Source organism: Taurulus bubalis (assembly GCF_910589615.1).
Source record: "Taurulus bubalis genome assembly, chromosome: 16".
Lineage (NCBI taxonomy): Eukaryota > Metazoa > Chordata > Actinopteri > Perciformes > Cottidae > Taurulus > Taurulus bubalis.
In genome coordinates this window covers 13,546,098-13,569,580 of record NC_136604.1, presented here as the reverse complement: position 1 = coordinate 13,569,580, position 23,483 = coordinate 13,546,098, and the positions used below count along the sequence as shown (strand labels likewise).

General features: G+C 39.2%; 2 protein-coding genes across 2 annotated transcripts; both read right to left on the bottom strand.

The window, feature by feature from the left end:
- Window positions 1-3,427: 3,427 nt before the first annotated feature.
- Window positions 3,428-13,211, bottom strand: LOC306748839 (4-galactosyl-N-acetylglucosaminide 3-alpha-L-fucosyltransferase 9-like). Its single transcript, XM_079232064.1, has 2 exons — window positions 13,076-13,211; window positions 3,428-5,915 (listed from the first exon to the last, which is right to left on the bottom strand). Exon 2 carries the CDS (start codon window positions 5,906-5,908, stop codon window positions 4,823-4,825), a length of 1,086 nt encoding a protein of 361 aa, XP_079088190.1. The 5' UTR covers window positions 5,909-5,915; window positions 13,076-13,211; the 3' UTR covers window positions 3,428-4,822.
- LOC306748840 (4-galactosyl-N-acetylglucosaminide 3-alpha-L-fucosyltransferase 9-like) lies at window positions 7,617-13,171 on the bottom strand. Its single transcript, XM_079232065.1, has 2 exons — window positions 13,076-13,171; window positions 7,617-10,394 (listed from the first exon to the last, which is right to left on the bottom strand). The coding sequence occupies exon 2, from the start codon at window positions 10,392-10,394 to the stop codon at window positions 9,312-9,314; it is 1,083 nt and encodes a 360-aa protein (XP_079088191.1). The 5' UTR covers window positions 13,076-13,171; the 3' UTR covers window positions 7,617-9,311.
- Window positions 13,212-23,483: the final 10,272 nt, after the last annotated feature.

Below are 23,483 nucleotides of genomic sequence, written 5' to 3'. Positions count from 1 at the left end.
TACAGACTCCTGTAAAAGGAGGGATCCAGCCTGGATATCGTCAATGGTATCAATAGCCCTGAATACATTTAACATGATATAAATAAAATTAAAGCTGCGAGCAGCTGTGACTGGGCCCTCGTTTCAAGCACGTCGGGGACGCCGGCGGGTCGCCGACTCTCCCGGCCTCGAACATCCGCCTGGCAGGCGAACGTTCTCGGACGGACGAGCCGGCGACCCATCACCGTTTTTCACCGAGGTGAGGTATATGGCCAAATGAATCAAATGAGGTCAATTATGTATGTATGTATGTATGTATGTATGTATGTATGTGTATGTATATATATATATATATATATATATATATATATATATATATATATATATATATATATATATATATATATATAAATCACATCAGAGGAAATTTGGCCTTTTCCAAGCTCCAGTAGAAGTCGGTAGGGAGAGAAACTGAAGCTGGTTCTTCAGAGATTCATCACTGCATCTCCATCAGTTCTAGTTCAGACTCTCTTCACTTCTTCTGCATCATCAAGAAGGGAGTCGAGAACAGCTTGAATTCGTTCTCAATGGCAGAAAGATCTGGGAAGCGCAGACTGAGTTCTGTCATTTGATGTGATGACAGACACATATTTCCTCTTTTTCACAGAAAGGTTGACCTCTGGAAAATGGAATATATGCATATATATTTTGTACATGTAAATATATATATATAAAAGTACAAAATATATATACAAAATATGTATTAAAAGTGATCAAAAGCTTTAGGTTTCATGGAACGGCGTGGAAGTGGTGTGACGACTATTGCATGTTGTTCGTGATCATGCAGCAAGCTGTTGTAACTCCACTGTACTTTGTCAAAACTGTTCCAAAGTTAACATGCTTTATGAGAGGCATGGCTGGAAGACTTCTGCATGCCAATATGAACTCATAGTCAGAGCGCCACCTACTGGGAAACTATGGCAATTTGAACTGGAAATGAAGGACGAAAATGAAATTGGCCAACTTCTGGTACGGTTTAGAGCATGGTCCCAAGAGAGTTTATATGTGGTACATACGCCTATCAAATATTGTATATCTATGTTGAACGTACTGCGAGGGCTGCTTTGTTGAATTTAGTTGAATTTACCCCTAAGAAGTTAAGGGGTCCTTTTCTTTTGAACACAAAGAGATACAAACAAGCTTTTGATGTATTGTGATGAAATTGAACCTTTAATGATCCACAGAGAATTTTGTAAAAATCGAAGCCAGCGTTTAGGAAGATTTGAGGAAAAAATTGTTTTTATCAAAATTCAAAATGGTGGAAATTCTAAGTAGGCAGACTTTAGTGCGCCCATGTACTTTTTTGTAGAGCAGACACAACCGGACATGTGTGCCAAATTTCAGGTCAATTGGTGATAGGGGGCAAAAACTGTGGGCTTTCACAACTCACAGATTGTCAAAAAAAAAACACGTTTTTTTAGGGGGCGCTATCTGACTTCCTGTACGGTTTAGAGCATGGTCCCAAGAGAGTTATTTCTAAGTTTACATGTGTTACATATTCCTAGCAAGTTTCATACATGTAGGTCAACCGTAGCGCTGGGGCTGATTAATTGAATATTTGTAGGGGGCGCTATAGAGCCGAAGTTCCAGTTTTGAGTCATTCAAGTCATATCAGGCAACTACATCGTTGCCTTTAAATGTGTGTGCCAAGTTTAGTTACGTTTCGAGCATGCTTAGTCCCTCAAAAGTACCTTCGTTGTTGACCGCGAAGGATGGGGCGCCACGGCAACAGCGTTACACAAAAAATCAAAAGCTTTAGGCGCTGACATCATGAAAGTCTTATGTTTGTCTAGAAGTAATTGGAAGTTGATCTGATTGACCGACTAAGAGAAGCAAGCCAAAGTATAGAAATATTTACTTCATGTTGCCATTAGGTGGCGCAATGACTCAAATTAAAAATTAGACTGCACATGTCTTCAGGCCTGGAGGCTGATCAAACATGTGAAACCTGGAAAGGATCTTATCATGTGGAGTCGAGTTACATCGGTTTATTCGGTCATGGCGAAGGATCGAACTTCTGCGATGGACCGACGCTACGCCGTTCAACGGATCCTTACAATCTTCAAGGTGATACATTATCAATGTCTTAAGTCTGTTCCGACGCATTTTGAGAGAGATCTGAATAATCTGTGAGGAGCACGGTGTACAAGTAGAAAACATGTAACTTCCTGTTGCCTCTAGGTGGCGCTATGACTAGGATTAAAATTGATCATATGGATGTCTTCAGGGTCAAGAGGTCATGACATATGAGAAATATGGAGTAGATTCCATCATGTACGGCCGAGTTAAAGCAACTTCCATTTTCATGGAAAATGGTGTCTCTTTGCCGCTGCTCTGCGCTCACATAGTTCGATATTTTGAAAATCCTGAAATAACTTTTCCCTGCAAAGGTCTCAACATCATATTGCCCGAATGTGAAATCAATCGTGTGTAATCTCTAGGAGGAGTTCGTCAGAATACAACGCCTGAAAACAAGGAAAATGCCAAAATTGAGCGGTTCACTGCAGCGCCCTCTAGTGTTTGAATATTCTGAAACAATTTGGGTACGTTAAGGGACACGATGTTGACATATGCTACAAAGTTTGTGAAGATAGGCCAAGTAAGTTATGTGTATTGACATATTGAGCCACGCCCCTAAGAGGTTAATTGGTTAATAACTTCTGAACGCAATGAGATATCAACACGGTTGACAATACCGTTTGATTACATTGAGCCAATGATGATTCACAGAAAATTTCGTAAGAAACGGACCCAGCGTTTAGGAGAAATGGGCAAAAATGTGTTTTTTACAAAATTCAAAATGGCGGAAAATCTAATTAGGCGCATTTTAATTTCACGGATGAGTTTTTTGTAGAGCAGTCCCACCCGGACATGTGTGTAAAATTTCAAGTCAATCGGTCAAAGTTCGCAAAAACGGTGGGCTTTCAGCCTAAAGGGGGCGCTATAGAGACATTTTCTCAGACTTTTGGTCGACACCCAAATTATATTAAAATTTTTGCCGAGTCTGATGGGTGTGCAAAGTTTGAAGAATGTAGGTTTATCCCAAGCACCTCTTTTCCATGCAAATAGGTCGGGAATAAGAATAATAATAATAAGAATAATACTTCGCATTTCAATAGGTCCTCGATCTGACTACGTCAGTACTCGGGCCCTAATAATAATAATAATAATAATACTTCGCATTTCAATAGGTCCTCGATCTGACTACGTCAGTACTCGGGCCCTAAATATAGAATTACACTCGTTCACTTGTAAGAGTGAATGTATCTATAGTAAATTGAATACCTTTATTTTTAATTAATTAGCAGTGACATATTGTTCCCTTATAAGTGTGACCTGGTGATAAACCCCACACAACACCCAGAGTAAACTGGAGCCAGAGACTACGTACCAAACATATGTTTTATTGACAAATTGAGTAAACTATACCTAAATCAAAAGTGCACAAATAAGAAAGTAAATCATGTGGGACAAAGACTGCATCGTCAGGGAGGTCAGTGTATAGAGCAAAATAAAAACAGTAAATAGTCACACAAACCAGATAAAATGGACTTATTCACAGCAAACACAATAAGTAACACAACAGTAAAATGCCCAGCACAAAACCCCACAAGCTATAAAATATAACATAAAAAGGCCCATGCAATTGATTACTTTAAAAAGGACATGTAAATGTCAAAGAAAAAACAGTGGTTGCTCCTTTAAGGACTCTTTAAAAACAAAAGAAACAAAAGACTATATCACATTCATAAAATCATGCTTTTAGAAACTGCATCAAAAGGAAGGAGAGCTCACCAAATTAGTCCCCCAACATGGCTGGCCTGCTCTCAGGTGTGTGTCGCTATAGGAAGAAGGGGCCAGGTGACCACCCCTTTTTAAAGGCTCTGTCCCTTTGCCTGGGTCCTTAATTGCAGGCTGTCTGTGGCCTGCCTTACTACGTATTATCATCATGCCAGCAACCATATACACATTATTAGTAACAGCCTGATGTTTAAAATGAAGGGAACTCATTTAGTAAATTGGCTGTTCTTAAACCAGGCAGTATTAAAGTGTTTACCCAAAGTACAAATCCAACAAAAAACATGTTTTTCCAGTTACATCTACCATGCAGATAGTTGGCTGTGGTTTGGTGTCTTTTTCATGTTTTCGGATTTGTTTCTGTCTCGACCCCAATACAGTATCGAGGTAAATGAAATTAGCAGTTCTCACATGAGTGTTCTCATCACACTGAATAATCCACTGAACAACCAAATAAAACAATGTGCATGTCATAAAACCACCTGAGGTAAGTATACAAATCACGTTTATTCAAAATTTCAGTGAACTGACCCTTTAATGACTAAAATGCCAAATGATGACATTGAATACAGTTCAATGTACAGTACAGCTCTGAAGCTACAGTGTTTCAATTTAAAACACATGTTACGTCACTTTAAAAAATGAAATAAACTTAAAACATTAACAAATTTGAATTAAGGTAGGTGTATTATATCACCAGGTGTAACACATATTATTCATAACATGACAATTGTGAGTGAAATTAAGACATATTTTGTTCTATTATTGATTAACCCAAACATATATTTATAAGATTATCATGAAGGAATGAATTAAAAAAGATAAACGCCAGGCTGTTTGCAGGGCTCTTGGTCATGACATGTTTTGGAGATACATTTAACCATGAGCGAAGCCAAAAGTTGCACACATTTTAATAGTATTTCTCTGAATAGACTCTGATTTGTGTTTTGAATCAGTTCAGAGGAGCAGTACATCAATAACAGCATTACAGTAAGAACCACTTGTACAGATCAGGTACAACTCTGTACTCCTTGTTCATGCCAACGTGACGACAGGCCTGGCAGATAGCGTGTGCAAACTCATACTTCTCCTCAGTAAGGTGACGTCTTGCAGTATAGAATCGCCGCCAATTGAAGTATCTCATATAAGCCTCCTGATCCTTATCCAGGCCCAGGAGGAACTGAGCTAGTGCTAAAGCATTAGGAAAGTCATTAACATGTATGAAGGATTCACCTGGGGCAAAATCCTCATAGTTCCTTCTCGGTGGGCCCAAAACTATCGGCACAGTGCCAACTGCCATAGGTCCATTGAACGTTTCTGTAATGTAATCTCTGTGAATTGAATTCTCAAAGGAAAGGTAGAATTTGCAGCTGCTAATAGTCAGGAAATAGTTCTCCCCTTCGGCGGAGTTGTGAAAAACATCCACCTTCATGTGTTTTATAAGCTCTCTGTAGAAGCTGTATCTCTCCCCTGATGTTGTGTCGAGGTTGTCGCTGTTCACAATCCAACAAAGCAATCGTTCTTTCTTAGGAAGTACAAAATCTTCACCTGAATTCTTGTAAGTAAGTCGCGTGCGAACCTGAATATCTGCATCCTTCCTGTAGCTCAAGGTTAAGTTAAAAAGGCTTTGAATGCCTTCGATCCTGCGTGTGTTGTTCGGTGAGTCTGTGTTGAACCAGATCCACCTCTGAAACCTAGCTCTAGGTAAGGTGGGGAGGTTGGAGAGGTCATCCTGAATAGCTCTGTGAAACACCAAAACTGCATGAGCTCTGGAGTATAAAGATCTATCATCTGTGAGGTGGCAGCCGTCAATTTTGAAAAGCATCTTACAGTCTTGAAGATCAAACCTTTTGTTTTCAGGCCAAAACCACAGCAGCATTACAGGCTTGTCTGTCTGTTGTTTCACTGCCGAGCTGTTTGCCTGCTTTGTCAGCCGTCCTGAAGGAGCCGGGGGAAGATGACATGTTGGAGCTGGAGATGACTGGAGATACTGTAAAACCAGGACTATGATTCCAGCCAGCAGGAGAATCGCCATCAGGGTGGCTCGTAAAATATAAAAGACTGACGCCATATTAAACCTGCAAGGAGAGAGGAATTGTCAAAATCAGTGGCAACGAATACACAGTTATTTGTTAAATTCTCAAAGAAGTAGACTAATAGAGTTTAAAGAAGTCAAAACTGTTGAACCAGAGGCAAATGCACTGTTACTTTGCAAAGAATACACAAGTAAAAGTACAAGTAGTCATCAAGATAATAACTTGAGTACAAAGTATTTCATGAAAAAAATACTTGAGTAACAAGTCACTTTAGAAATAGTAATAATCCAAACATAATGGCCTAACATGACTGAACATAGTTAAATGCACATGGTTTTCACTGTTTCAATATCAACATTATGACAGAAAGCAGGAGTAGTAGTTTTGAAGCATGCCATATTATGTGTCTATTTATTTAAACTTATTAGCATGTCAGCATGGTTTTCTGATTCTCTTCTCTGACTGCCTTCAGACCGCAGCCCGCCGCACTGCGCGCTGTTAATTGTTCTGTATTATGTGCTACAGCTGTAGCGCTTTTTGAATGCTATAACGTTAATGTACTGGGCGGTTTCACATGTTGAGTCTGGAAATGCCAGTCATGCTGTTGCAGCTTCAGTCATGTTGATTTGAAGAGTCATGTGATCCGGTGTCATGGAAATATGAAATAGTAAGTAAAGTAAAGTGACAGAGCAAATGTAATACTTTTTCTGATTGAGTAAGAGTACAAAATATGTTGCATTAAAACTACTCTGATGAAGTTCAATTTATAAAAAACCCCATTAAATAACATTAATTCAACATTTAAAAAAAATAAAAAACCTACATTTTCTTTGTTAAACAGAGTAAAAGCTGTTATACCCACAGCGGATAACCCCATGTAGCATGTAAAGATAATTGGTTGGTTATTGTGTTAGCAAATTTATATTACCCGCTGTTGAGTCTTTTTAAGCTGAAAGGACGACTATTGTAAAACAGAACTTGTCTATTAATCATGTATTCTTGCAAGGAGAGGTGCAGTTATACAGCATCTCAAGGAGTCTGTAGAAGTGAGCACTCAAGATCATTAGTCACATACAGGAGTTATAGGGAGTGACCAGGATGGGGCTGTATTGGATCATGATGCTTTAGGCCGTGGCAGACAAAATGAATGCTAAGTCATGAGCATATACATGTACTGATATATAAATACTACCCTTAAGCTCCCCATAAGTACTTGATGACTTAACAGCAGGTAAGAGGATGTGCATGCTACTAAGGTAGCTGCTGCGTAACCCCACCCAATGCAAACAGTGATAAAAGTAGCTTGTATACCAGTTCACTTAGGTAAGAATATAAAATACAACTAAGAATATACAATTGCCATAACATTGTAAAATGTCCAAGTTTGTTTGGATGCAAATGAACATAATTGCACTCCAAATAAAAATGTAAAGCAGGTGGAACATTTTGTCTAAATACTTGCATGTCCCTTTAGAGCAGGTGAGAGTGTAGATATTCTGCAGGACACAAAATGAAGCTGCTCTGACAAGTAAAACAAGGCATGTACACTTCATGGCTTTTCTCTCATCCTTTCGGCTATCCCTTCAAATGTGACATTTGACTGATGCTCCACCTACTCATTAGCAATAACAAATACTGGGTTCGACGTCAGACCCCACAGTCTCGCATTAAAACATCTTTAAAACAAGTATTTTGTTGCAATGCATGTTTGAAAAATATATGCTGAAACATTGAAAATTCCTCAATGATCTTTATTTTTCATTTATTTGACAACAAATATGTTGATCAGTACAAAGATCTAAGATGTTGTTGACTGTAAAAACCTGAGTCAGTTACTTCTACAGAGTAAAACAAATGTAAAATCATGTCACCTTGCACTGTTAAAATTCATAAAATATATTGCCATCATCAGCCAGGATCAGAGATGTATACTCGTGACAAGAGTAACAACACAGTCACAGAGAAGCAGTACCTTTGTATTTACCCAGATTTGCATCCCCCTCTATCTTACTAGCACCAACTTTTATCTCATCCTGAAGTGTCTGTGAAAAAAAGCATTTGAATTTGAATTTGAATGTACAAATGATAAGCAAATACTAGACACAACCTGTCTCTACCTCACCTGGTTACTTTGTGTTTGTTAGTAATTATGCATCCTTATTTTGTTAAGTAAATGTGATCATTCATACCAAGTAATATTAACTAAACTACTGGATTGACTGGGGGATACAAGTGAACCTGGCAACCGTGCGCATGCTCAGGGAGTGACGTCACTCAGCGGTTGTATGTTTAATTAACCTTTTACATTCTTATTTACTCATCAGTGAAAGTCAGTGTTTGAGCACTGAATCCTTAACGCTAACAGGAACGTGTCTGGGTCAGTTTAGGTTAGCTGGTGAGGTTATGGTGCTGGTTAACTTGAGCTGCTTTACAGACGTGGCTCACAACACTACGTTTTGTGGCAACGTTTTTGGTCCACTTTAGCGCAGTGGGCATGCCCAACACACACACACACACACACACACACACACACACACACACACACACACACACACACACACACACACACACACACACACACACACACACACACAGGCTCAAACAGAGAAGGTAATGTTAACTGTAGCACTAACATCTTTATGGGTGTGTCTTATCGTTATATCTTTTGTTGAAATTGGTTTAAATATATTGTCATTTTGGAGGCTGTAGTTTGTGTTGTTGCTCAATCGTACATTTTACTGGAAGGACTACTGTATTAGTTGTTTTAGCAAGGTGGATCATCTTGATCATGTTGGTTTTTATTCATCTTTTGTTTCATATTAAAGAGGAGTTCAGAAGGATAAGGACAGTTCATCTGGAGCAAAGCACGACCAAACTCTTGATGATTTTCTGGACAAAGAAGGGGTTGCAGGACTAAAATGAGGCCGATGCTGGATTCACTCCACTTGATGAAGTTTAATGAAGTTTTTTGTTAGGCTCATATACCCAGAGAATAGATACCCAATGACATATTTGAACACATTCAATATTTCTATTGGTTTCCCCCACCATTGTTCTATTTTGAGAACACATAAAATTGACATAAATAATAATGATGATTGTTTGGTAACAAAAGCCCTGTAAAATGTGTGGTGTTCTGAAGATTATTCTGACCCAGTGGCGGGCCGTTGATTGTTACATTAATAACATTAACACAATCAGCCTACCAGCACCTCTAAGCGCACCAATTTGTAGACAGGCTAGCTGTTTCTCCATTTCTTTAATTCTTTAAGCTAACTGTCTACTACAGAGACATTACATTCCCAAAATGTACAACAATTCCATGGCTTATTTCAGCCAGTTGAACACAACTACTTAAATCAGAATACAGTGTGCATAATCCTCAAGTATCTATCTGCATGTGTGAGCCACTATCAAACAACGTCTTCGTTGCTGTTTTCATGTAAAGTACCAGTCATAAAGGTCATGAACTACATGGAAATCCCTGTCTCTTGACATGTGGTCGCAGGCGAGGCAGATAGGATGAATGAATTCATTGTTGGTTGACTGCAGATGAGGGGTGGCTGTGAAGAACTTCCTCCACTCAAAGTAACGTGCGTACGCCTCGTCATTCATGTGCAGCAGAAAGCCTGCCAGGGACTTTGCATCAGGGAAATCATTTATGTGAATGAAGGCGTCGCCGGGAAGGAACTGCTCGTAGTTTTCTCTTGGCGGACCCAAAACTACAGGAACTGTCCCCGCCACGAGGGGCCCGTTAACCTTCTCTGTGATGTAGTCTGTGTGGATCGAGTTCTCAAATGAGAGGTAAAACTTACAGCTAGCCATGGTTGAATAATATTCATCATAACTCAAAAGCTGCCCTCCATAGGCTTTACCAAAGACGTGGATCTTGATGTGTTTGGATAGTTCACGATAATATTGTTCTCTCACTGCTGTTCCAGTATAAAGCAGGTTGTTACTGACAATCCAGCACACTAGTTTGTCTTTCTTGGGCAGAACAAAGTCATCTTTCATTTCTGTCTGTCTGATAGTGAGCTCATTCCTCACGGTGATGTCAGCATCTCTTCTGTAGCTCAGAGTTAAGTTGAACAGGTCGTCCAGACCCGGTATCTTCGCTGTGTTCCTCGGCGATTCTACATTGAACCAAATCCACTTCTGAAAAGCTGGACGGGGGTCCTGCGGCATGTTTTTCAAATTCCAGTTTATATTTTTTTGGTAGAAAATGACTCCCTGTGCTTTGCTGTAGAGGGATCTATTATCTGTCAGAACACAGCTATCAATGTGGAAGTAGGTTGAGCAGACTTTGAAATCAAACTTCACACCGAGAGGCCAGAACCACAGCAGGACTAAGGGCTTTTCCTGTGGTTCCATGACCTGACGATATTCCTCTTGAGATAATGTAGGGGGGCAAACAGGAGATGTTGGCTCAAAATACAGAATGAATGCCAGAATAGAGGCCATGAGGCAGATAGCGGCTATATTTCGTGAGCACAATGTTTTCTTGGAAGCCAGTGTCGTCATCTGTGGAAGTAGAGAGTGAAGCATACACTTAGATAACTACCTCTGGAGTTGCAGCTAATACATAGAGTTAAACCATAAGTCCAAAAGATGAACAACTGTGGGCAAAAAATATCTGTTTCTTTGATACTGAAGTGTACAAAAATCCTGGGAGGTGATGTAGGAAATAAGGTCCAGAGTCCAAAAAAGTTATAATAAAAGTATATTTCAATACCAAGTTGAAGGTACGAGCCTCTGCAGGCAGATTTCATCCAGCATTCGTAGCTATACCTACAGAAAATAATGGCCGTGTCATTAACTTCATTGTTATTTTGTCTTTAAACCTGTTTTTATTTTTTCAGTTTTTCTGAAAGAAATGACAATTCTCACAGACAGAATGAATGCAATGCTTTTACTAAAATTTTATTTTTAATTCAAAACAATGTTTTCATGCCATGTGAGTTCATTGTATGACGTCATGTCACATCAGATCGCTCATTTTCGAATTTTGATGTCTGTCATTACCTCGCTTCAGAGAGGGAGACTGTCTGTTGTACAAGACAACTTTTAAACAAGGTAAAACAATTTTTTAAAAGGGTCTTGTGTTTTCAATGTACATGTATGTTTATTGGCAGGATGGACAACTATTTAAAAGACTGTTCTTGTATTTTGCACTTGTATTAGCTAAAACTAGCAGACCTGATTTAGCTTGCATATTTGCATTCATTGTTCATACTGTCGTTCTGTCCGTTTGACAAGTTTGACAAGTTTGACAAGTTTGACAAGTTTTACAAGTTATTAAGCTGTTGTGTATGAACAATAATGGTAGTTTGAGACGAGTCTTCTCTTTTTCTATAGTGCTTAAACTAGGAGAGGACCTGTACCGGGTCTGTTTCAGGACATGTTTCCCGTGCTTGACAGCGACGTAATAGGATTTGTTGCACATTTTAGTTAAGAAAATATTACATTATGGTTTTATTTTCATTGACAGAATGACATTTTTATATATATATATATATATATCTATATATATATATACATAAATATATATCATCCCACCACCCTCTACCAGTGGTAACTTATCCTCAGTATCCATGGAAAAAAATGTAAGCAAAGAAAATGACACACAAGTGTGTAGTCTGCGAGTCAAGCTCTAAATATTGGATTAATCAAAGAAAGACAATTTGATGGAGCATGCTTTTTGTCCGGTTTTAAAGCTTGAAACACACTTTCAATCTATCCTTCATCTTCTTCATCAAATGATGATACATTTTGAACACTGTCAGAAACAGTTACATGTCTCAACAGACATTACATTATATTTCAAGTTCTGAAGCACATACAAACATGTTTTAATAGCTGTGTGTTTATCAAGGTTACAGAAGGGTTGCACAAAGGTACATTATATACATTGTTATGTATCCTGAAGTGTTGATGTGTAAAACATACTGGTAAGCTTTACTGCCTGCACAATTTTTTTTTTTTTTGTGTAGTTTGTTTTTAAACAGTACGTCACAGAAAAGGCTATGTGTAGACATTACAAACATTAAGGTATTTTGAGGAGAATATGCCTGTTTTGGTGTATAGTGAGACAACTAAAGTGATAATTGATTGTAACAAAATGTTTAAAATGTTATCTTAAGTGAATATTCTATTTCTATACTAAGTGTAAATTGTAAAAAAGGAAGTTAAGTTTTGGCTTGTAACTAAAAAATATATATTTATTTATGCATGATTTAAAATGTATAGTTTGTTTCACTTCGGTGTTTTAATTAGTTTATTTGAAAGTAAAACTATACTTGAATGTAATGGTAAATATTAAGTTTTTCCAAATAAAGAAATTAAGTTGTGTTTTTTTTTTGCTTTTAAATTAATTATCTTTTTACTTAGTGTGAATATCAAGTTTTGTCTTTGGCCAATGCAATATTTTGATTGAAATCACGTAAAATGTTTCACTTTCAACCAAATTGAAAATATAACAATATAAACAAATCTTGGATGGGTCAAACAAGCAGCGATATTCCAGCAAGGAGATCTCTGTTCGTTCCCCACGTGAAAATAGAAGGCAATGTTGATTTATTCTTCACATAACTGGCATACTTCAGTAACGGCATTTCCATAGTTATTTTAACCTAAAAAACAATCTTTACCTGAACCGAACTAAGTAGTTTTGTTACTTAAACCTGACTTTTTGTTTTCTGCGAAGACAGTAATATTTTGAAAAGGCTGTATGCTTGTAATGAGCGGAAACTGACGCCTGTTGCTGGCTTCGTGGGCAAATGGCCCAAAACACACAAACCGCATCAATGAAAAAACAGCTTTCCAAGCGACGTTGACGTTGTGTACCCAGAGCCTTTAAAACAAATGAGCAGCAAAGAATAAAATGTCTACAAAGTTGACTTGCTGGTTCAAGAAGTCAAATGCACTTCATGGAGTAAATTATACATGTAATATATTAATGCAGGGCTCTCAAGTTTTTAAAACAGATAAGAGTGACATATCCTCTAATGTATATATATATATATATATATATATATATATATATATATATATATATATATATATGTATATATATATATATATATATATATATATATATATATATATATATATATATATATATATAAAGAAACAACACATTAATATACAAAAGGAACTGTAACTAAAATATTTCATAAAAATTGGAATTGGAAAAGTAGATCTACCTTTCTAGACTGGATCACGGTCGCCTTCCCCAGTTGGAAACACTCTTATTTCTTTGCTGATGTACAATCACTCCAAGTTGTTGTCCCTCACCGAACATGAAGACTGATAAAAAACAATTTTAATGTAATGCTTTGAACTGAAAATATTATATCATGTTTCTATAACTTCCACGAAGAGCCTACCAAACCACTCCTCCAACGAAGGCAGTCCTCAGCTGCTTTCGTAGGTCTATCGGAGTGAAAGAAGGACCCAGGTGAGCTTCCCAGCCCTTTTTAAAGGCAATGCAGGGCATTTATTTGCCCATGTGCCCCTCCCTCCTCCTCCCCCACGTAGTGCTCATGCAGTGCTGAGCTCCAGGGCAAATGGGTGCAGTTACATCTCTCTCTGAACCGCAGCATCAGACAAACAGGTAATACCGGTGTTTGTGCAATCCACCGACGTTTGTAAATGTCACGAGAAGTCACAGCTAGAAAAAAAATTACAAAAAATTTAGCATTCATCCTCTGCATGGAAATCACCACTCCAGCATTTGAAGTCACTGCTCTTGCACAGGGCCAGAGTGGGGCCAATTTTCAGTTGAATCAGTTCAGCTCTTACTATCCTGTAGTTTTTTTTTATTAATACCATGGTCCAACAAATAATGTAAAGGTTAAATACAACAATAATAATCCACTTAAGATGAGAAGTTAACAAAAAATATTCCACTATGAACCAACTCTATTTGGGAGGGGAGAACTTCCAAATAGAGTCGGTTGGTTCCATAATGGACCGAACCAACTCTATTTTGGAGGGGTGAACTTCCTCGCATGATACAACCCATGCAGAGGCTGCGGTGTCAGAATGCGGAACGTGTGTCGCCCACTTTAAGAGAAGATGGACAAACGTGACAAATGTCAACAAATAAAATTCTCGCCCGGCCCAGAAGTGAAGCGGCCCACCGGGAAAACTCCCGGTACTCCCTATGGCCAATCCACCGCTGCTCTTGCATCAAACGCTCTGCAAGAAGAAAGCCTGGACCACTCCACAGCCTACAAACTAATTGATGGTGTAATTAAAACAATACAAGCATTGAGGTCTGAGGAGAAGTTTGCTGAGATATTTCAAGGTGTGTCAGAGAAGGCAGAGGCTCTCAACATTCCTTTACATACTGTCAGTGGCGGTTCTACATGTAATTACGCCCCGGGCGAGACTGGCACAATCATACAGTCCTTCCACTCTCTAACTGTGTGTGCCAACTGGACAAGCACCCCAAACCCAGAGGCAGAGGAAGCTGTCCATGTTCTTTGCGACTTCTAGGAAAATGAGGACCAGTTGAAGACAGGTAAAGGTGTTCCACTCCAGCTTTCCCTCGAAGAACCTGCAAGAAATGCTTGCCATTGTGGAGGACACTGGCCAGCTCATCTTTCCAACATGTGTGGCGATGGTAAGGATCTATGCAACACTGCCAGTGACAACAGCTTCAGTGGAAAGATCCTTTTCAAAACTGAAGATAATAAAGAACAGGTCCAGGAGTCTCTGTGGGGAAGAAAGACTATCCGACCTTCACCTGCTTGCCATTGAGCAAGACATTGAAATAAATCAGTGAAGTAATGCACATCTTCCAAGAGATGGCACCAAGGAGGATGCTCCTGTGAATATCCTTTAATTTATCCAGAGCAGAGTTTTGATAAGTTTGGTAAATGATAAGTTTTTTAAGTTAGAATATTTTTTAATTGCATTTGATACAATGTGGTCTTGTTTTGTCTGTTTTTGCCTGTTATTCATTTATTTATTCAATTTGATAATTTGAGTTAGTTTGTTAATAAACATAAATATATACAAGTTGAAAATACCCTACTGTGTTTTTTATTTATTTATTATTATTATTTTTTATTTCATAAATTATTTTGGCGATGGGTGCCCTTCAAAATATTTTTTTACAAGGCATCTATAGACTGCTGCAGATATTGTTTAGGCCAACCTAGAAACAACCTACTGGTTCCCTCAACAACAAAACACGTTTTGATGAGCAAGATAAACTTCACAACTTGTTAGCGCCCATCTTTTTTGAGACGTCAAAACTTTACAATTCACGCGGTATGTACTGATATATTTTATATTGTAGATCAAAACATTAAAATATCTTAACAGGGTTCGTACGGTCATGAAAAACCTGGAAAAGTCATGGAATTTTAAAATGGTCATTTCCAGGCCTGGAAAAGTCATGGGAAAAAATAAAATTCCAAAGGTTTTGGAAAAGTCATGGAAATTTGTTGTATTCATATGTTCATGTTGTTCATTTACACTGAGTTTGAAATAATTAATATGCTTTTAAAAGAAATATATAAGCAGGCATGCACTTTCATTCTCGCAGTGCGAATTATTCGGTCGGCATCACTTAAAAGTGACATGCCGACCGCTTCCCTCAGCTACCGTGATAGCATCAGAGCGCTGCTGCTACACTGTAAAACATCACAGCCCTGTTTAGTTATGTCCACTTACTTCTTCTCGTCAAATCAAAGAGCTCTGACAAGTTTTAGATTTGAACTTAACTGTTCAAGTTAAAACTTAGTTAAACTTACAATAATGCCTTGTGTTGACTTTTTGAGATGTGTTAGTGTTAATTGAACTTGGCTCTTTAAATTATCAGAAAAAAGGAGTGAGGGTTTAAAAAAAACAAATGCTGTCATGTTTGTGTTTTAGGTAAATTGTCTTTTTTAAACTATTTTTTTAATTTGATTCATAATCTACTGCAGTGTTTTTCAACCTTTTTTGAGCCGCGGCACATTTTCTACAATAAAAAAATCCCGCGGCACACCAACAACCCAAAAAGTTACAGAATGTCACAGTATTCAGTGTTTCCCCTAGGTTTACAGCTTCAGGGGGGCGGGGGGGAGCGACTGACAGACATACTACATCGTGGCACCTCACAGTACTACAAAGTAATACTTCACAGTACTAGTGACTCCATCTGTGCTTTTATAAATAATAGAACATTGAAATCACTTTCAATTAAACCAGATTGCTCCATCAGACAAAAACAAATGTGTTATCACTTTGTTAGAAAAATAAAAATAAAGTTATATCCGTGCAAAAAATAACTAATATTTAGTTACAACTAAATAGCTTATTGTGGAAAATAACATGCTATTTTTTTGCAAAACAGAATGAGTGCAGATGTGTGAGCATAACGTTGTATCATTAATAGTGGCTGCAGTGAGCTGCTTTCCTCTACAACTCTTTTTAAAACGAGGTAGATTTGATACAGCCGTTCTCAATTCATGCTCCATGTTGAGCGACGCAACAGCAGAAAAGACAACCTCATGGAGATCTCATAAAGATCGGCTTTTGGCGAAATGACAAGAATCGGCGAGTCGTACATGCGCATGTGACCCATTAACGGCGTACGGTAAAATCAGCATTTCCTCTTGCCTCACCTGTAATACGCCCCAGTTTGATAAATACTGACTTAAAGGAAACATAGTGTTCATTTATTTTAATGATGACCACAAAGTGAGCAGGCTTTGTCACTTGAGTGTGTTTTTCGGGCTTTTGGAAGAATATTTCCAGAGCCTCAGAAACGTCAGAAACGTCATTGATGGAGCGCCAGGCTGCAGCCTGTTGGATGTTTGTCTTGACCTACAAATACCTTAACTGTTGGGCTTCAAACATGAGAGCTCATAGCTTAAAATACTTAAAGCAGCAAATCCCATTGTGAAAAGCACGCAACATATTTTTCGCCGCTCTCTCTGTCCGCTGTGTGCTCTCCTGTGTGCATCGCATCGGGGCGGAAAGAGTTGTAGACGCGACCCAGAAATTACAAGCTGTCGTGTACGATCAATAACATACGGCCGTTTAGTTTGTTTAATAGCAGAACAAGGTGCAGACCTGTTCTATAGGAAACTACTAGGCCAGCCACTATATTGCAGTCTCAGACGCTCAACAATGGAAAATTATTTGCGGCAGCTAAATAATATTTTTTTGGACCAATTAAGTGAAATTGGAAATTTTCTCAAGGCACATCTGACGATCTATCACGGCACACTGGTGTGCCGCTGCACAGTGGTTGACAATCACTGATCTACTGGTTAAACACTGCAGAGTCAAATACTTAAATTCCAATGAAAATATAGGCATTTTGTGGTAAACAAGAAAGGATTATTTCCGCCGGCGCAGGGATTATATTAACCTGACAACCTCCAGTGAATCGAGGCGGAGCAATTCACCGTTACTTTCCACCTGCAACAAGTAGAGCGGACTGACCAGAGCGCTGAGGATTCTTTTTGCTTTGCTTCGGCACATGAAGGTGAGTTTAAATTATGACATAGCATGTGTAACACTAGTAATGTAACACAGTTATGTAGCTCGTGCAATGATCTGGAAAGACTTAGATACTTTGTGGCTTTAATGTTTAGCTAGCGTAGCAATGTCCCTAAATAGAACTTATTCTAAGACAAATGGTTGACCTATTTTATAAAAAATAAAACAATCGGAAATCTTTCAAAGGCAATTCCTCTAATCTTGGAGTATGATATAGGTGATATTGGGTCACTGAAAATACAGATAAAAATGTAATATTTGTTTAACTAAAATGTGCATCACATCCTATTACGTTGCTGTCAAGCACCTTCCCTGCAGGTGGCTCTAATCATGATTTGCAGAGCCCCGCCCTCGCTAAACTGTCAATGGATAAATAAATAAAAAGAAAAATCACGGGGAAGATATTTAACTTAGCCAGAATGCATTAAGTCTCTTCTGGCTAGCCTGAATATGTCGTCAGGAAATCGGCACTCTGTTACGCTTCTGGAACACATATTCATGTTTTTTAGCAGCAGCTTCAGTAGCAAGTTGCTGTTCACTTAGCCAACATGGCTTTTATTGGTCTGGGATGAGATGCAGCCTTTGGCCCGTTGCCTAAACCGTACAGTATCTTATAATCAATGGCAGACTTGATGACACACTGCATTTTTCTCTCTCTCCTTTACTGCCTTAAACCAACACCCATTCACCCATTCTGGCTGAAGCCAGAGCTTATTGCATTACACCTACCCTTAACAAAAGACAACATTTGAATTTTTCATGAATGGAAACACATCTTTCTAGCATTTTCCCTCTTCCTAGTAAAAACAACAAGGATATTTTCTAAATTGTTCTCAAACAAGTGAGGCAGACTTAGTGTTGACACTGTTAAAATATCCAAACTGTGATTTGTATCTATTTCCTGTGTTTCAAGTATCTGCTGTGTGGGCAGAAGATACTGCCAAGTAAACAAGGCTGTTATTAACTATTAAACACTTCATGGCAGGAGCTGCAAAACACGCACACGCACACACACACACACACACACAAATGCAAGTGAGTGTGGGAGAGTCACAGTGCAGAGTCAGGGGCCTCCAGTCACAGTGAAATTCTCTCTCTCTCTCTCTCTCTCTCTCTCTCTCTCTCTCTCTAACAGACCGGACAGACCGGACAGATAAATGACTCAGTAAGCAAAGCATGCGATAACCTGATTCAGCCAGAGACATCTGAAACCTCCAATCATGTGAATGTCCAATACTGTGAGTGGTTACAGAAATGGTCGCTGATTTAAAGTGTTCAGTGAATCTCTTCACCAAAAGTACTGGACTTTGACATTTGACCTGCAACTGTAAAGTCATTATTATCACATTATCATGAAAGGCAAAAAAGACCACCTTCCTCTAGAACTTCTTGTCATTTGTTAGAATTAATGTCTCGGGGACACCGAATGGAGATTTTTGTTTAAAATTTAACAATGATTTATTATAATTGCATAACATGTGCAACGTCTTTGGCAATTGGACGTAAAAATAGGATAATCAAGGGGTAGTGATGCTGAGGTCTGATAAGGCAGAATCCCCCCCGGAGTCCAGACACTGGTGGTGGTGGTGAAGAAGGGAGTTGCCGCAATCCGATGAAGAATGAGGCACCTGATGGATGCTGATTGGAGGAGCCGGGGGTGGAGGAGGGTCACTACTGTTAGGAGCTGAAATGACAACTGACAGCAGCAGAGAGAAGAACCTATTTAAAAGTTTGGAACTGAAATTAAATATGACAATGTAAAGTACAAATGCAATTATTCTGTCTCAGCAATGGTAATGTTACCCGTTTTACATTGGGATTTGTGTAATGAAACATGGTGTGGTGTATTCCATTCATGAAATGTGCTTTAAAAATAAATCTAAAAGAAAATGAACAGCTTTTTGCAACAGTATGAATCCTGAACACAAGTAGGCGACCTTACACTTCCCAGAGAAATATATTGTTTGTTTTTTACTTGGGTAGAAACACAAATATTTTGAGTAGTAGTAGCAATACCAGAAGTTTATTCATTAATATTATTGTCTTAAACTTTTACTTTACTAATTGTTTTGTTAAAAATGGCTTCACCTCCATCACTGCCACCATTGTCTGGAAAGAGCGTCTCGCCCCCCAATCCTGTTGCATAAAGTTACACAATTAAGCAACTACTAACAGATGTGGGGTCATTTAGCCTTCAAAATAAAATTATGAAATACATTTTAAAAAACAGCTGCCATTAATTCAAGTCAGCAAGCTGATCTGTGCGTTATTTGTAGTACATTATTTTCAGTGATGGCAAAAGCTATCTATTGACATTTTGCTGTACTCATATTCCAAAAGCTACTGATTGATCATATTTGCTCTCACGAGAGTATGTTTGATATTACAAATATTAATTCAAACATTGTATAGTGCGGTGTCCATATGCTTTTGAACCCAACTCAATCACAAAACCGCAAAGATAAAACATAATTGGCTGTACAAAGGGAAGTTTATTATTTTTCATCATTGGCAGTTTTTACACATCCAGTATAACAAATCAACTATTTACAATCATACAATCACAAAACACATTCTGTCCTTCGTCCCTCGTCTCAGATGAGAAAAAAAAAACACCCCAAAAAAATCACGTTTGACAAAGAAAGGTTACAGTTCAGTTGTGAACTGAGGTGGGCTGAAGTGCGGTCGGAGCTTTCCTTGTGCGTGCGTAGCAAAGTCTCATATTTCATTTGGAGGGCACTGAGAGTTTTAAGCAGCTCACGATGGTCAGAATGAATGTCTCCAAGTCTCCTCCCTAGATCTGTGTATTCCCGTTGCAGGTGGTGCAGAGCCTTTGTGCTCTCATCCAGTGCATTTCTCTGCTGGTTGAGCCTGAGCTCAGTGTCACTGATGTGTCTGAGCTGAATGTTTGACTCCGCCAGCTGTCCCTGAAGCTTGGAGATGTTGTCCCGGGCTTTCTGTAGAGCCATGGCCAGTGTCTGCTTCTCCTCCAGGGTTTTAACCTGCCAAGGTCAAAGCTTCCTTGAGCTCAACGCGCTGCTTCTCACACCTGGCATTCACAAACAACCCGACTCAGAGAAGACCGGAGCCGGCGCGAAGGAGGCTGTTACCAAGCGGTCTGAAGACCGAGCCCCGGTGCAAGCGGTCTGAACACCGGCCCGTTACTGGCCTAACAACGGCGGGCAAAGGGTCTTTGGCTCCCAGTGTGGCCGACTCCCGGACTCCCGGGCCACTGGCCTCACCCCGCCCCTCTTTTTGTTTTTCACCGCAGAGTTTAAAAATTAAAATATGCTCAAATAAAGCAAGAAAACAATTACACAAACACACAATTATAAACGTATTTGTAATACGTCAAACACACATAAAAACAATAAAACAAAAATACGTGTATAATCAACATAACTAGGGCTGCAACAACGAATCGATAAAAATCGATTATCAAAAGTGTTGGCAACGAATTTCATTATCGATTCGTTGTGTCGCGCAATTATTACGTCGGGCAATAAGTCGCGGAGAAGAAAAAAAAAAAAAAGAGAGGAGCAGAGCAACTGGCCGGCCAGCGTTTCTGAGATCGGAGTGAGACACGAGAAAAGCTGAGGTTGTAATGTTCTCAAAAATAGAAGATCTTTGACAAGTCGAGTCTTGGCCAATCAGCGTCTTCATGTTCCTCAAACTTGTTTTTAATGGAAGCTAGTCAGCTTGCTATCGCGTTAGCAAACGTGTTTGGGTTGTGTATTGTCGTTAAAGTTACGTTATGTTCCGTTACAGTTCAGTCTTGCTTGTAAAAAAAGGTAACGTGATGAAACATGCAGTCACCCCCCCCGGTCTGGTTCAGTTCACGCTGTCACTCGTTAACGTTAAACCGGCTGTTACGCCCCGTGGTGGCTCGGAGTGGGACGCAACATAAAAACAACAGATTAGGACAAGAGCGGGTACAGTCACATTTATTTACAAAAAACGCAACAAGGACTGTCAGTGGCATCAAAGAAAAGAACTTAACAAAACCCCATCCCCCCCCATTGACAGGTGCTTTGCACCCAAAAAGTACAGGTAGTGGTGCTCACTCTTACCTAGGGTATTAACAACAAGTAAACCTACGTGTGTGCAATATGTAAACCCCAGGGTATCTTACCTGTCCTCATTGACCCTGTGCGCACAACCAAAGGAAGTAACAAAGACAATGACAAAACCAAAGTAAGATGCTAACAAGAAATAGTTTACACAAAAGGTGGGGTAGCTAAAGACAAAACATAAACAAGGAAACAAACAAGCAAGCACTAACAGCTAGTCAGCGCTCAAACCGAGCTCTAGCTCAGCTCAGCTCAGCTCAGCTCAACTCAACTCAACTCAACTCAACCTCAGAGACCTGGGGGCAGAGCGAGACGTGACAAAACGGAGGACTATTAACAGGGGGACTGGTTGATTGGAGAACTGGAACAGGTGGGTTGATTGGATGACTGGAACCAGGTGTGTACATCTGTGAAGTGTGAGAAAGACAACAGGAGGGGGAGACAAAACAACAACAAAGCAACACAAAACAAGCACAACACATGTGCGCATACCAGACCGGACACCGTCCGTAACACCGGCACACTGGCGGATCTGGCTGCAGGTTTGTTTTTTTTTTACTCAAAGTAGAATGAAGCAAATCACGTAGTTGGGCTTAGCCAACAACGTGACGTCGTGGTCATAAGAGACCCAGAATGAAAGAGTTTAAGGAAGAGGACGCTCTATATGGAGCAGTACAGCTTCCCTCTGTCCCAGTATTTCATACATATTGATAAAGCAGGGTATGTAAAGGCAGCCTCTGGAGGGATCAATTACAGTAAAAAGGGCTCACATTTGGCAGATGTAAAGTATAGATGTGTATGTTTTTAGTGTTAGTCCATTTTGTTGTTTTAATTAACAGCTCAGGGATGTTCAAGGAGAAACCTGTTTGTGCACTTTCTGAAGATGTTTTGCACTGTCACTTCTGTTTTTGAATAAAGGGTTGGAAATGAACGCTTTTTTGATAAAAAGATTTTTTTATCCGATTCATCGATTAATCGAAAAAATAATCAACCGATTAATCGATTATTAAAATAATCGTTAGTTGCAGCCCTAAACATAACTGTAACATAACTATAATCAACGTATACGTGTATAATCAACCTATACGTGTAATACGTCAAACACAAACATAATCAGGGAGGACATACGTTTCTGATCAAACGTAATTGGGAATGCGTATTAGTTCTGGGGGAACGTCATTTTTAGGAGACAGGGTTGGTTCTGAAGCTGCATTCGGTGAAGTTCACATTCATCACATGGTTCAGATCTTCCGCTTCCTTCTGCTGCTGGGAGACGGCAGCCTCATAGTCGTTCCTTGTTGAGGTCTGAGGCCCACTGATTCACTTTCTCGTGCAGTGTGGACACAATGGTGTTCTTGACTTCGACGTCGCTTTGAAGTTTCTATATGTTGATTTCGGCACAATTCACCAGATGATGCTTAGCTGATCTTTTTTTGTGCTGACAAGAGGACGTTTCCAGATCCTTCTGGAGCTGCCCAATCAACTTCTTGTCCTCTTCGATCTCTGTGGTCATTGCAGCGGTTGCACCTTTCAGCTTTGCCTTGCTCCTGCTGATCTTTCTGGCACTTCTTGAGATCAAGTGCACCTTCAAGTGCTCCACCTCATCACGAAGGCTGTTTCTTTCACCTCGCTTGAGTCTCTTTTTCTTTCCGCTCTTGCTTCAGGGCTCGGTCCATAGAGCATGTATTGTGATTAAATACATGCTCTATGGCCTGCTTTTGATCTGTTTTTATTCATTTATTTTCTTTATTTGTTTTACTGTGTTTTTTATTGCACCATCTTTTAATGTGTATTTTAATAATAATAATAATAATGCTTTTTAACTGTAATGTGTTGGCCCCTGTTATGGTCAATTTGGTTTAATTTATGTTTTTCTCGACTCCTGTACAGCACTGTATGACCTTTGTCTGTGATAAGTGCACTATTAATAAACTTTACTTCCTTCCTTAGAGGAAGATACAGGTCTATAGAGATAAGAGACCGCAAGATGAAGCCTCCGCCCACATGTGGACACAATCAACACCATAAAGCCGATAGT